General features: G+C 37.5%; 2 protein-coding genes across 2 annotated transcripts in view; one reads left to right on the forward strand and one right to left on the reverse strand.

Annotated features, from left to right (window-relative positions):
- The first annotated feature begins 1,252 nt into the window (after window positions 1–1,252).
- LOC107572040 (transcription factor MafK-like) lies at window positions 1,253–3,445 on the forward strand. Its single transcript, XM_016258439.1, has 2 exons — window positions 1,253–1,348; window positions 2,444–3,445. The coding sequence occupies exons 1-2, from the start codon at window positions 1,304–1,306 to the stop codon at window positions 2,870–2,872; spliced, it is 474 nt and encodes a 157-aa protein (XP_016113925.1). The 5' UTR covers window positions 1,253–1,303; the 3' UTR covers window positions 2,873–3,445.
- A 4,787-nt stretch (window positions 3,446–8,232) lies between these two features.
- LOC107572042 (transmembrane protein 184A-like) overlaps window positions 8,233–14,803 on the reverse strand; it is a 24,572-nt gene continuing 18,001 nt past the window's right edge. The window contains exon 9 of the mRNA XM_016258441.1: window positions 8,233–9,331. Within this exon, the coding sequence (XP_016113927.1) occupies window positions 9,099–9,331 (233 nt within the window). The 3' untranslated portion in view covers window positions 8,233–9,098. The remainder of the gene's footprint in view (window positions 9,332–14,803) is intronic.

The following is a 14,803-nucleotide window of genomic DNA, read 5'->3' on the forward strand; positions in this document are numbered from 1 at the left end:
TTAATTAAAACTTGACATTACATTCAAAAAGGTTTCAATCTGTTTCCATTTTTTATATTTAAAAGGAGTCATAATAATTTGATGGATACACATATACAGACAGATCACTAAATAGATGGACAGACAGATCGATAGATGGACAGACCGATAAATAAATAGATTGATTGTTAGCTAGATTGATTGCTAGTTAGATGGACAGATAGATAAACTAAAAAAAAAAACTTCTAAATAAAAGTATGAATTCAATTTAAATAAATGAAAGATTATTGGAATATGTTTTACAAGAAAATACTTCTTCAGTCTTTTTTGTACTTAAAAATGTCATGTTTAATTCAATGTGTTAATTGCCCTTTCTTTGTAATTAAGAAATTTACTAGCAATTTCTGAGTGAATTGTTTTGATGCCATTTCTTTTCAAGATCAGATAGATCGATAGATAGTTATCTATCTATCTATCTCTCTCTATCTCTCTCTCTATCTATCTATATCTTTGCATATCAATGCCTATGCTGTCATTTTTTTAACATTTTAGTATAATGTAGTTATTTATTTTATATTATCCCTACTTATTATTTTAGTTACATTGTTTCAACAGTTCTCTAATTCTGTAGAGGGTCTACTTGAGTTTTTGCTAGTTTTGAGAGTGGTCCTCCTGTGTGGCAAGCTTATGAATGAATCATGTTTACCATTGTTCTGGTCACGTGACCTACACTCCCACACCCATTTGCAGCGTGTCTCCATGGCAGCAATCTCGAAGAGAGTTCACGCATTCAGACGCTCCTGAAATGGAACCCGCGGAGCGCGTGTATGTTTTTAAAAATTATTTATTTATTTATTTTCTAATTTGGTTGTGGTGGGTGTCTCGAGGTGGCACAGAGTGGCCTTTTTAAAAATAGCGCAGTGGCTAAAATAGCCTTGCATGAACGGCTAAGCAGAGAGTTCAGACAAAGCCTCATGCCGAGAGCTGACCTGCTTCTATTATTGCACTCTTGTAACGGTCTAGTGAGCTACATCGTGAGAACGCGAGATCAGCAAGTAAACAGGGTAACCCTTGTCTCACTGATATTGTACAGAGTTGTGCTGACCTCTGCTGGTCGCTCTAGGTAACTTCATTTAACTCAGCAGTTTTATTGCCAATGTGCATGACACGTGCAACCACAAAAAATGTCCCTTAATAGTAAAATATTTTTTATATATATATATATATATGTATGTATACATGTATGTGTGTGTATAATATATGCTAATTCCTTTCTGTTCTTTTCTTTAGACAGATTTTTGAGGAGTTCTGACTAGCTGCTTGTATGCAGGGCATGACGACTCATTTTAAAGCGGGCAAAGCTTTAAAGGTAAGAACATTTCTCTGTGGTTCATAGATTTGATATGATTTATCTATTATTTAAAGCAAGGGTCTCCAAACTCGGTCTTGGAGGGCCGCGTCCTGCAGAGTTTAGCTCTAACCCTAATTAAACACACCTGAACCAGCTAATTAAGGTCTTCCTGGGCATACTAGAAACTTGAAGGCAGGTGTGTTGAGGCAAGTTGGAGCAAACCTCTGCAGGACACCGGCCCTCCAGGACCAAGTTTGGAGACCCCTGATCTGAACTATTATTATCTGGAATGTTTATTATCTAAAAACTTGAGGGGTGAGAAAAGTTTATTTTCCATGTTATATGGATGGCCCAATATATTTCGTACATATTTAGTACCATATTTTTTCAGTGGTCACTTAATCTTAATAATTTTAGCCTTCTATTATATTTAATTATATAATATTACTAGTATATATATATATATTTTTTTTTTAAATGTGCGTGTTTATTGTTAATTGTAACTTTATAGGAGATTTTGGAAAAAAAATTACTGTTCAAAAGTTTGGGGTCATACGATTTTTTTTAAATTCTTGAAAAATTTTTAAATCTCTCCAAGGCTGCATTTATTTTGTCAAAAATACTGTAAAAACCGTATTATTGAGAAATACTTTTATGGTAAAAACAACTGTTTTGTATTGTAATATATTTTAAAATGTAGTTTATTCCTGCGATGGCAAAGCTGAATTTTCAGCATCATTACTCCAGTCTTCAGTGTCACATGATCACTCAGAAATCATTTTAATATGCTGATTTGCTGCACAAGAAACATTTATCATTATTATCAGTGTTGAAAACAATTGTGCTTTTTTCTGGGATTACAGTAAGCTCTAAATAACAGAATCTATTTGAAATCGAAATCTTCTGTAACATTGTAGTGACCTTTACTGTCACTTTTGATCAGATTAATGCATCCTTCATAAATAATAGTATTAATAAGTATTAAAAAACTTTTGAACTGTAGTATATTTACTATCTAGTTAAAACCTTCTTTTTGTTTCTCTATTGAATTTCAAGGTGAGAAATGATGGTAAAATGATGGTAAATTTGATGAAACTCTGTTATGTGGTTCAGTTCAAGAAGGAGGTGGGTGAGAATGCCCCGGCGGTCAGTGATGATGAGCTGGTGGCCATGTCGGTGCGGGAGCTCAACCAGCACCTGCGCGGGTTGACAAAGGAAGACATGGTCCGGCTGAAGCAGCGGCGGCGCACGCTAAAGAACCGCGGTTACGCTGCCAGCTGCCGCATCAAGCGTGTCACACAGAAAGAGGAGCTTGAACGGCAAAAAACAGAGCTGCAAAAAGAAGTGGACAAACTGGCTCGTGAAAACGCCAGTATGCGACTGGAGCTGGACGCGCTTCGTGCTAAGTATGAGGCCCTGCAGTGCTTTGCCCGGACTGTCACCCGCGGGCCTTCCGGTAAGGTGGCCACCACCAGCGTCATCACTATTGTCAAGTCTGCCAATCACAGCCCCAGCTCTGCCCCTTTTTCGGCACCTTCGTAGTGCTGATCGACATTGCCTGCCCAGCTCCTTCTGGTCCAATCCGGCTCTGAACCTAGACTGACCCACTGGCCGCCGCTCAACCCACACTGAGAGGAAGCTCAGTGGTTAGACTGAGGGGAGGGTGGAGGCCTTAATCTGCGTGACTCCAACAGGCTGCATCTATTTTTTCATTTCTCTCTCTTTTACACACTCACAAAACACGCATACATATCTATATTGTCTGTGCACTGTGCTATAACCTCCGGCACCGGCAGGGCACATTGACCACTCTTTCAACCTCACCACAGGCTGAGACTTAGCAGAGATGAGCACTTGTTAAAGTGTGAGATAGTACTTGACTAAACCTGCCATGGCAGCACTGGTTCGACAGCTATGATGCCCATGACAAATATTATTCATATTTATATTTTAAACATACACTACCGTTCAAAAGTTTGGGGTCAGACTCAGTATGTTTTTTTTTTGTAAGAAATTAATTATTTTATTCATCAAGGATAAATTGATCATAGTAACAGCAAAGACAATATTAATCAAAAGAATCCTGAAAATCCTGGTTTCCACTAAAATATGAATCAGCACAACTGTTTTCAACATTGATAATAGTCAGCATATTAGCATGGTTTCTGAAGGATCATGTGACACTGAAGACTGGAGTAATGATGCTGAAAATTCAGCTTTGCATCACAGGAATAATAAAGTATGCTAAAATAGAAAACAGTTATTTTAAATTGTAATAATATTCCACAGTATTAATGTTTTTACTGTATTTTTGATCAAATAGATGTAGTCTTGGTGAGCAAAAGCATAACAAATTATTACCCACCCCAAACTTTTGAACAGGAGATCAGAAAAAGTTTTTGTTGACTGCTTATGTGATGTCATCTTGCATCATAAAATACGTTGGCATAATCTCATAATACATTACTATAAAATGATACCTGTCATTGTGAAAGACCAGCGATTCTGATCCTTGCCAAGTACCAGGTGTGACCAACACAGTCCAAAGTTGAGAATGTTGAGCAAATCCTTATCCTGAAACGTTACATTACTGATCAACAGAGCAAATTATCCAATGGGAAACAAGCCAATTCTCTCTTAGTCGGCAGTTTAAACATAGGAATCCCAAATGGGAAAACGGCACTTATTTTAACTGTTGAATTACAGTATAATACTATGAAGCACTTGCAAAGCAGACTGACGTATGTGAATATTCAAGACTGAAATTACATAGTAAACAGAGTTTCTAGAAAAGGGCATGTCATGGAGACTTTTTTTTTTATTGTTATATTTGTTTTATGAGAGGTGAGTTAGTACAAAGTTAATTATCCTCAAAGTGTAACGTGTTGTTGATAACATCCAAGCGGCATATCTGTTGTCAGTTATCGCAAAGATATACAGTTTTTCCTGACCTAATTCTATACGACACCATAAAATGGTAGGTAATCCATATTGGATATTATGATAACAGGAGCTGTCTTGGCAGAAAAAAAAAAATGCAGTTCAGTTATAACCTGTATATTACAGAACTGAGTTAACAGCCTTAAGCTTAAAAATAACGTCAAAGTTAAGCTCCCAACTTCGTATAGAAAATTCCGTCCGCTCAGAAAGCATTCCTAAAGCTAAGTCACAAAAGGTGCCACTGCCGGTGTTGGTAACTCTGATTAAAATGTATATAAAATGCAAATATTTGATATTTCGACACAGACTCTTGGGTAAGGAGAATCCTGTTGTCCTGAAACCACGCAGCTCAAAAGTTCATCTCTAAAACATTAACACAACATTTATATTTGGTGAAACTGATCTGTCATAAAAATCAAGATGGCTGAAATCAGGATTGTCTCTTACCTAAGTGGCTATGACTGTTCGTGTGAGCCCTTCCACCACTGCAGGAAGCGTTAGAGGAGTGTTGTGCTGCTGGGAAGCCCACTGTTTGTCCCAAATCTCTGGGGTCCTGTTGTGTTCTTAGCATTTCTATGTCTCCACAGGTGTTTTATATGTCTCTTTATCCCCAAACATAATCTAATCTGATGTTCCCCATTGTTTCTATCGTTTATATATGTATCCAGGACATGCAATACCTTCAGATTACTGTGATTGTTTTACTTCTTTTTAATCACAGTGGTTTATTTAACTGATTTTAATTCAGATGTCCAATAGAAGAAAGACATGTTTTAGCCTTAAACTCCCAATTCCTATATTCCCACATAACTCCCACTTCCTAAACTCCCCTAATTCCTATATGTCAGTACATACAACTCAACACACTATTAGTTTTATGGTGAATGGTAGTGTTCAGATGCTATTGTGGATCTTTATTTTAAGAGTGCAGATTTTAAGAACATGTAACCTCAGTATTCATCATTTATTTGCTATTGTTTTTGGTCCTACAGCCAGCATTTCAAACCATGTCAAGACCTCTGTTTGTTAAAGTGTCTTGTGCAGTTCTTTTAAATGTGACCACAGCTCTGGTTGGCAGGTCCTCTTTGCTGGACTTAAGGGTTTTTAAATTGTTGTCTGTACTTTCCCTTTAGGCAACAAAAGCCTTCGAGTGAAAAAAACCCAGACATTTTCCATTCGTCATGTTGTGGCCAAGACCTAATACATTACATAGTATTTTAATTTATCAGCATTTACTTCCCTTGATAGGAAGTGCCATGTGTCACTTCTTTATGAAATTAGAGTGTACAGTGACCGAGTGTACTTATTTTTAAAAAAAAAAAATTTTGAGAGCGAGAAATTGACAAAACAGCTCTTTCTGTGCTTTACACTGACATCTGGTGGTGATTTGTATTTCTCTATTTTTCAAAATGCTGTGATCAAATGCTGATGACACCAAGAGCTATCATTTCTTGGACTATTGAGGCTTTGCTGTTTTGCTTTATTGTGTTCATTTCAGCTGCCACCAAAGCCATAACCCATCTGTGTGCTTTCTTTAAAGTTCACTTCACTTCTATTTTTAATTTTTTATTGCGAGTTAAACAAAACTACACCCTAGTAACTAGATCGTAATGCCCTAATTCAGACTAATAAGAACAGAACATACCATCACAGAGCTATTCTGTCATTTTACAGGGATGCCAGTGTTTTTGGCCAGTTATTTGTGTAGATTGAATTAGATTAAAAACTAAATCAGTACTGACAGAGGCATTACAGGTCATCTTGTGCCTGAGGCCTGTAGACATTTCCCTAGCAGTTTTGTGCAGTAAACGTTCCTCCTAACACAGTTAGATGGTGAAGATGGTCTTTAAACTAAGTGGGTACTTTTTCTGTCTTTTTTTATTTTTTATTCTATGTATGCTGTATGTGGCCTTTTGGGCAGAACAGGATAAATTATTCTATATTTTACATATGAATATATCTATTTTTCAAAGTATATGTGCTCAGTCAGTTCTTAAAAGCTATTTACCATGAACGCACATAGGAATTTTAACCAATGCTCTTTAAAACACACTTGCCTATAAAAATCTTAGAGAAACTCCATGACATATAAAGTATGCTGCTCCAAATTAATACTTTATATTTGTCAATGTTAATATGAAACTGTAAGAAACTAGGCTTCGATTAATCATATTCATGATTCTCATCATTAATCTGCTTGTATCACATTGATCTTTGATATTTATTTTTTGTTTTTATTATTTTCAACATCTAAATTATTTTATTTACATTATTTTCTTTTCAATGAACTACCCTCATGTGCAAATGAAATCATTCATTTTTTTCCATTCTGGCTATATTTTAGGTGGTAAATTATTCCTGTACAAAGTCTGCAGTGTTTGTTTTGTACTTTTAAATAAAGCTTTTCTCATGTAATCTTGTTTGATTCAAAAGTCTTGTTAAAAAAAAAAAAAAATCCACTCCCTTTTATCATTTATTTCTTATGAGAACAGATTTAGTCAACAAAATCAACTGTACAGGTAGCTAAAATATCAGTATTCAGTACTGTATGAAAGGGTGTAAAATCTTATTTCCATGTGCAACCACGTTGAACAGATTTGCCTGCTTGATAGGTCTCCTAGGCATAATTGTGCTATATATAAAAGCAATTGTAAATACGGACACCATGAAAGGCAGCAAAAACTAGGCTTCGATTAATCATATTCATGATTCTCATCATTAATCTGCTTGTATCACATTGATCTTTGATATTTATTTTTTGTTTTTATTATTTTCAACATCTAAATTATTTTATTTACATTATTTTCTTTTCAATGAACTACCCTCATGTGCAAATGAAATCATTCATTTTTTTCCATTCTGGCTATATTTTAGGTGGTAAATTATTCCTGTACAAAGTCTGCAGTGTTTGTTTTGTACTTTTAAATAAAGCTTTTCTCATGCAATCTTGTTTGATTCAAAAGTCTTGTTAAAAAAAAAAATCCACTCCCTTTTATCATTTATTTCTTATGAGAACAGATTTAGTCAACAAAATCAACTGTACAGGTAGCTAAAATATCAGTATTCAGTATCTGTTTACAGATGACTAGGTCTACTCTGATTCACAACAATAGACTATACACACCTCACTTCCTTCATCCACAGCTGTAAGGCAGCAATCATTGGCACAAGTCATACTCGCATAATGCTGCCTCTCAACATTCATTTAACAAAGATAACATATATGTCTACTTTATAGACAAAACAAGTCAACTTATTTTGTCTATAAAGGGAAGAGAGCAACTTGGAATCACAAAACATAGGTCGTTACATTTTGAAGTTCTTTTCTTTGCTGAAAGTATTTGCAAAACTTGATCAAATGAACGACTGGAGTTTAATTAGATGAACAAATACATCAACAGATATTTTGAAAACCATTCTCTATCAAGACATAACAAGGTGCGCTCAGAAACTTCAAAAGACGGGGCTTCAAAGACTTTAAATTCTGTTTGGATAGTACTGACCAGGACTTTGAGGTAATGTGTAGTAAATAAACATTTCGGTAGCTTTGTATGATAATTAACTAAATGCATTTCATTTTGGACTGTTTACAAACAATTTGTGACCCTGGACCATAAAAACCAGTCATAAAGATCAATTTTTCAAAATTGAGATTTATACACCATCTCAAAGCTGAATAAATAAGCTTTCCATTGACGTATGGTTTATGACAGGACAATATTTGGCCGAGCTACAACTATTTGAAAATCTGGAATCTGAGGGTGCAAAAAAGAAAAAATCACCTTTAAAGTTGTCCAAATGAAGTTCTTAGCAAGGCATACTACTAATCAAAAATTAAGTTTTGATACATTTACAGTAGGAAATTTACAAAATATCTTTATGGAACATAATATTTACTTAAATGTCCTAATGATTTTTGGCATGAAAGAAAAATCAATAATTTTGACCCATACAAAGTATTTTTGGCTATTGCTACAAATATACCCCAGCAACTTAAGACTGGTTTTATGGCCCAGGGTCACATTTAGGCAAACTGCCTTTTAACGGCAAACAGTTGAGAACTAAACAACATAATTTAACATTAACATGCCCCAGTAACACATGTGCCATTATACACTGACAATGTCACAGGTTAAAGCTTTAACCAACCAAATAATGGCTGAATACAAATGATTTGCAATTGATATACGCAATGATGGCTGAGACTTGCGTTTTTGCATCAGATCTCACACTCTTTGAAGGCCTGGTGTGAAAATTAATGAACCTCCAAATCAAGCGGGGGCAATGCTCGGTCCCCCACTTTGTCCGTGTGGCATGATTGATACAAAGGTTTCAGAGAGCAGCAGACAACAGTTTGAAGTGCGATCTCCAAAGACAGGGCATCTTTGAGAGCCAGTTCAATTCATCCTGAGACCCAGCAGAGGGCTGCTGAGCAAATACTTCAAACGACCAGATGCAATAATAGGTCTCTAAAGTGTCAGTCCCTGATTCATTCCATCTGAACAGCACCCCTTGCCTCATGTTTATCGGCCATGCCTCAGAACGGGTCAGAGAAGAGAAATGGACTCTCCATTACAGGGCTGGATCATCCACCACTACAGAGGACCAGGAAAGGATGAGCTCCAGGACTACAACGAGGAAAACAAAACAACCCCTACCTGACACAGTCTACTTTTATTCCTTGTCAGGAAACTGTTCAGATCCCTTCACTGAGCTCTCTTTTTTAAAAATCATGAGCTGATTTACATGATTACTATCCTCATTAAAGTTATAGAGAGTCAAATACATTTCGGATTAAATAAATAGAAAGATCGGGACAGACGGGGCACTAGAACTCATCATCAGTGTCGATCAGCATCACTTTGTCAGATTTCTTTGAACTCTTGGAGGTGCTGATCGCCGGTTTGCCATTCATGTTGGGTTGCACCACTTCCTGGGTGGACTGCTGGGTGTACTGTTGGTAAGCCGGAGAGAAGTTGTGGATTGCATCCTGAACCATGTCTCCAGGGTTAATGGTCTCCTTCAGGCCACTGGATATGCTGTGCATAGGTGCTACATTCTCTACAAAAACAAAATGAAACAATAGATTCAAGCGTCAAATATCACATGACATATTTCCAATTACTTTAAATGAGCAAATCCGAATGTTTTTGTACTACTAGAACTTAGAAGGGCATGAAACTTGAGGAAGATGTAACCAAAACACAAAGGAAATAAGAGGCAGTATAACACACAGCCTCATTATTAAAACCCATGACATTATGGCTATATAATGAGGTCAACATTTGAGCCCTTGTCTAATGTAAAGGTCTGTTCTCCTGTGGGACCTGGCCGGTGCGGTTCAAGTTTTGAATCAGGAGGGAAAATACTCATCTGCGAGCAGAAAGCAAGAGTAAGAAATGACTTGTGGGACTCCCACAAAATACATATATCTACTTAGTCAAATGTATTTTGTCTTTAAGGCACAGAATCTTGTGTTTTTCATTTGTTCAACAGAAAAAATAAATGGTTATTGGATATTTTCAATGTTGTGTGTGAGAAGGAATTGGAAAAATACCATATGGTGTCAGAATGAGACAGAATCTTATGGGAGACGGGCTAAAATCCACATAGGCCTCTACCTGCAAGCTTTAGTGGGCAGGAGCTAGACAACTTTAAAAAAAAAAATTTTTGTGGGAGAGAGAACCAATCTTATAGGAAAGGGACTGAAAATCAGCACAGACCTCTACCTGTGAGCTTTTGTGGATGGGAGCGGCACAAAATATGAAAGGTGTGGGTGGGAGTGGGACAAAGTAGAATTTGAAACAGGATTTTAAAAATCCACCCTACGCAGACCCATCCCATAATAAAGAACTGAAATACTTAACAGAAAGACTTAATGTACCTAATGTAGGTAAACAGACTTTAAGAGAACATTCACCTTGATGAACAATAAACAACATGCCCAAAGTGACTTAAAGCATTACAGTCATGTTTCACATTTCTGAGGTATTTTGTTTGTCTGGATTACACAATCTGTTAACAGCCGGTGACATTTCGACACAATGCAATCTTGCTATTATCCTCACTCCTGTGAGCACATCACCACGGGCACCGCCAAGGTCCAACCCAGCTGTTCGCAAAATAGAAACCGGGATGAAAACACTAGCAATGCGGTGCTCCACTCCACTGATGTGGTTTCCAAATCACTCTTCTGCTTCATTTATCTACTACAGGCTGGAGAGGCCAGGAAAGAAATTCACAATCCCACAGTTTCCAGATTTGTCTCAGCTGTGGATGCATTAAATGAGGTTACAGAGTACAGCCTGATACACTGCAAAATGATGAGTTCCAGCTAACTCCATCTTGCCTTGTGGATGATGGATGAGAGCTTGGACAAAGGTGACGGCAGGTTGCCACAAGAGGGGTGCATATTTCTGACCTCCTGTTCGAGAAATACTTGAACTGTGCTTGTAGTTCTCCAGCTGCCAGCCTGAAAACTGTACTGTGTGTGAACGGATGGACAATTTGGGACCTGCCCCCATGGGCGGAGGGTGGAATCTCAGGATCCGCAAATCGTCCTGAGCTTCTTCACAGCTGGTCCGTTTGGGATAAAAGGTCATCCTGGAAGGTTATTCTGCCTAACAGGCTTCACGACAGTTGTGACCTTTTATCAACAGTGAAACCAGCAGTGACTTCACCCTTTGAGCTCTGTGGCTCTGTTAAACTATGGAAAATACCACCATGCTTTTATATGCCAGTAAGGTGAAGGGTTCTTAACACATTTGTAGGTTTTCTCACACATACATGCCAGCAACTGTTTAGCAGCATGCTGCAATTCGCTTACTGTGAAAGAAGAACACCTCATGCATATTAACATTTAAACTGACACAAGGCTTGAAACATGCATATCTGACTGACAGTCGATTTATATTTCATGGAGGCCTCTTGAAGTCAGAACACAAATCTAATGCAGCTTTCAACATTCAGCAGCTGAACTGACATTACAGCTTAAATTGGTGGAAATTGAAACAGAACTATTCTTCACCACCTTGAAAAGCACAAGCGACAGAATACGACTAATCCGTTAAGCATGGAGAGGCTTTTGTAGCCTTAAGGATATGATCAGAATGATATACTACAAGCATACTGCTTTCTGTACAGTGCATACTACTATTAAAAGTAGTATGTAAAAGTGTATGATATTGATATGCAACAATAAACGTTTCTGTAATGTTAAAGGAATAGTTCATCAAAACATGGTAATTCTGTCATAATTTACTCAATGAGACGTGTCCATTCTAAACCTGTGAAACTTCAAAGAAGGGGCTTTTACACGTGACTTAATTTACAACATGTCCTAACCATCATTTAGAATTTTTTTTAGCAAATAATAACTTAAATTTTAGTCGGTTTGTTGCACAAAGCAATTGTATGGTTTAAGCCATATGGACTACATTTATGTTTATTTTTTTGGTCCTTTTTTGGGGTTTTACTGATAATGGTCCCTGCTGCTTTCATTAGAAAGAGCTGCAAAACATTCTTCAAAATTTTTCTTTTTATGTTCTGTGAACCAGGGGTGTTGCAGTATATTGGTGCGGTTCCTATCTGCTGAGTGGTTTGCGATTGTAGCTCTGTGTAGCATTGTTTTTCTGTTGGAATCTCTATCTTACTATCACTCTCTGTTGTTTAAACTGCTAAAATATAACTTATCACTATACTTCTGATATTATCCAACAAATTAATGTGACATCATTCGCTTTTTAATCTAAACCGCTAGCCTGTTTGCTTGTCGTTCGTGCCTACCATTTATTTTCTCTCTCGCTCTGCTTTTCACAAGTTCATCAAACAACTGTGGTAAGTTGGAACCATTCAACAATCACAGTGAGTAATGGCTTTTTCTCCTGCTATTGTCACCTGCACTGCTTGCCACATGTATAGTGTAGCTTTCTCTGTCTGCAGTGAGGGATTTACATGTAAAAAAAGCAGGGAACTAGTTCGGCTGACAGAGAAGATTTCAGAACTAAAGACACGCATCCAAACTTTAATTGAGGACAGTAAGAATGTGATGGCCTTAGATACGGCTTTGGATGCGACTAGCTTAGTGAGTCCTGTACATTGTTCAGTTCTGGTTGCAGAGCCCCCCCAGCAGAGCGACTGTGAGGCGGCATAGTCGCGGGACAAAACACCGCTCTTCCGTTCCGATTAAAACTTTAAACAGGTTCCCCCCACTCAGTGACGCACCCACTGAGAAACCTGATGAAAGTGGCCAAGTTATTGGCGATTCTATTGTATGGAAAGTGAAAATAGAGACACCAGCCACCATAGTCCAATGTTTACCGGGAGCCAGAGTGCCTGACATCTTGGCAAATTTAAAAGTGCGGGCTAATGCTAAACGTAAATTCAGTAAGATTGTTATTCACGCCGGCGCTAATGATGTTCGACTTCACCAGTCGAAGATCACTTAAAATAACATTAAAGAGGTGTGTAAACTTGCAAGTAAAGTGTCAGATGCTGTAATATGCTCTGGTCCCCTCCCTGCATACCGTTGTGATGAGATACATAGCAGACTGTCATCACTCAATGGCTGGATGTCTAAGTGGTGCCCGCAGAATAACACAGGTTTCATAGACAATTGGACAAGTTTTTGGGACAGACCTGACCTGTTGAAAAGAGATGGTCATCATCCCTCCAGGGATGGTGCCGCTCTTCTCTCTATAAACTGGGGCCCAGGTCAGGAAGCAGACAGATTTACTAAACCGACCATCTGCTGGCCGCCTCACGTCACAGAATCAGTTAATTCTCAGCACATAGAGACTCGTTCACCTAGATATCATACTATAGAGACTGTGTCTGTTCCCCGAACTAGCAAATACAAAAAAACGTCCAAACCAATTTAAGGGTAACAATTTAATTGACGTTCAACAAATAAAAACAGATATAATACAGATAAACAAATGATAAAGCTTGGCTTAATGAATATTAGATCCCTTTCTACGAAAGCGATTTTTGTAAATAATACGATCCCAGATCAAAACCTAGATGTGCTCTGTTTAACAGATACCCTGGCTAAAACCAGATGATTACATTATTTTAAATGAGTCTACCTCACAAGATTACTGTTATAAACATGAGCCGCTTCCAAAAGGTAAAGAGGGAAGTGTTGCTATAATTTATAGTAATATTTTCAGTATTTATCAGTTGTCTGATATCAAGTATAATTAATTTGAAATAATGGTGCTTTATGTAACACTATCTAGTGTAATAAGTGTTAATGATGAATCCCTACTGACGTTTGTGCTGGCTACTGTATACAGGCCACCAGAGCACCATACAGACTTTATCAAAGAATTTGCTGATTTTCTATCGGAGTTAGTGCTGGCTGCAGAAAAAGTCTTAATTGTTGGTGATTTTTATATCCATGTTGATAATGAAAAAGATACATTGGGATCAGCATTTATAGACATTCTGAACTCCATTGGGGTCAGACAACACGTGTCAGGGCCTACTCGTTGTAATCATACTTAAGAATTAATACCGTCACATGGAATTGATGTTAATGGCGTTGAAATTCCGCAGCAGTGATGATATCTCAGATTATTATCTAGTCTTGTGTATACTCCATGTAGCTAAAGCAGCAAACTCAACTCCTTGTCACAAACATGGTAGAACCATCACTTCTACAACAAAAGACTTTTGAGACTTCTCAATTCCCCAGCATATCCAATAGCTCAGAAAAACTTCGTTGTAACCGAAACTATGGACTCTTTTCTAGCACTTTAGATACAGTTGCTCCTTTAAGCTTGAAGAAGATTAAGGAAAACGGTGCCCTAAAGACAGCAGTTGGAAGAAAACAAAACTAGAGGCATTTCATATTGCATGGAGGGAAAGTACTTCCTCCTACAGAAAAGCCTTAAAAACTGCTAGATCTGCTTACTTTTCATCTCTTTTAGAATAAAAACACAACCCCAGGTATTTATTCAGTACAGTGGCTAAATAAAGAAAAATAAAGCATCAACAGGTACTGACAGTTCCCAGCAGCAAAAACCTTCAAACTGGCTGTTATTAAACGGGTCATATGATGCTGCTAAAAAGAACATTATTTTGTGTATTTGGTGTAATGAAATGTGTTTATGCGGTTTAAGGTTAAAAAAACACATTATTTTCCACATACTGTACATTATTGTTTCTCCTCTATGCCCCACCTTTTTGAAACGCGTCGATTTTTACAAAGCTCATCAGTCTTGAGCGAGGTGGGCTCTGATTGGCCAGATATCCAGTGCGTTGTGATTGGCCGAATACCTCAAGCGTGTGACAGAAATGTTATGCCCCTTACCATATTGTGATGCCCTGTCCGGCTGGAGCGACGAGACAAAAACATTAAAACCCATAATAAACGAGGCATTTGTTGCATCCAGTGGGGACATAATTACGAATTATAATGACTTATACTGTCTTTTTACGTGTTGCGTTGCATCGCGCAGCGTAAACATAAAACCATGTCTGCATTTATGATCGGAGAAATGACAAACAACAAGCGCTACTCTACACTGC

This window comes from Sinocyclocheilus grahami, unplaced genomic scaffold (assembly GCF_001515645.1).
Source record: "Sinocyclocheilus grahami isolate Dianchi unplaced genomic scaffold, SAMN03320097.WGS_v1.1 scaffold1686.1, whole genome shotgun sequence".
Lineage (NCBI taxonomy): Eukaryota > Metazoa > Chordata > Actinopteri > Cypriniformes > Cyprinidae > Sinocyclocheilus > Sinocyclocheilus grahami.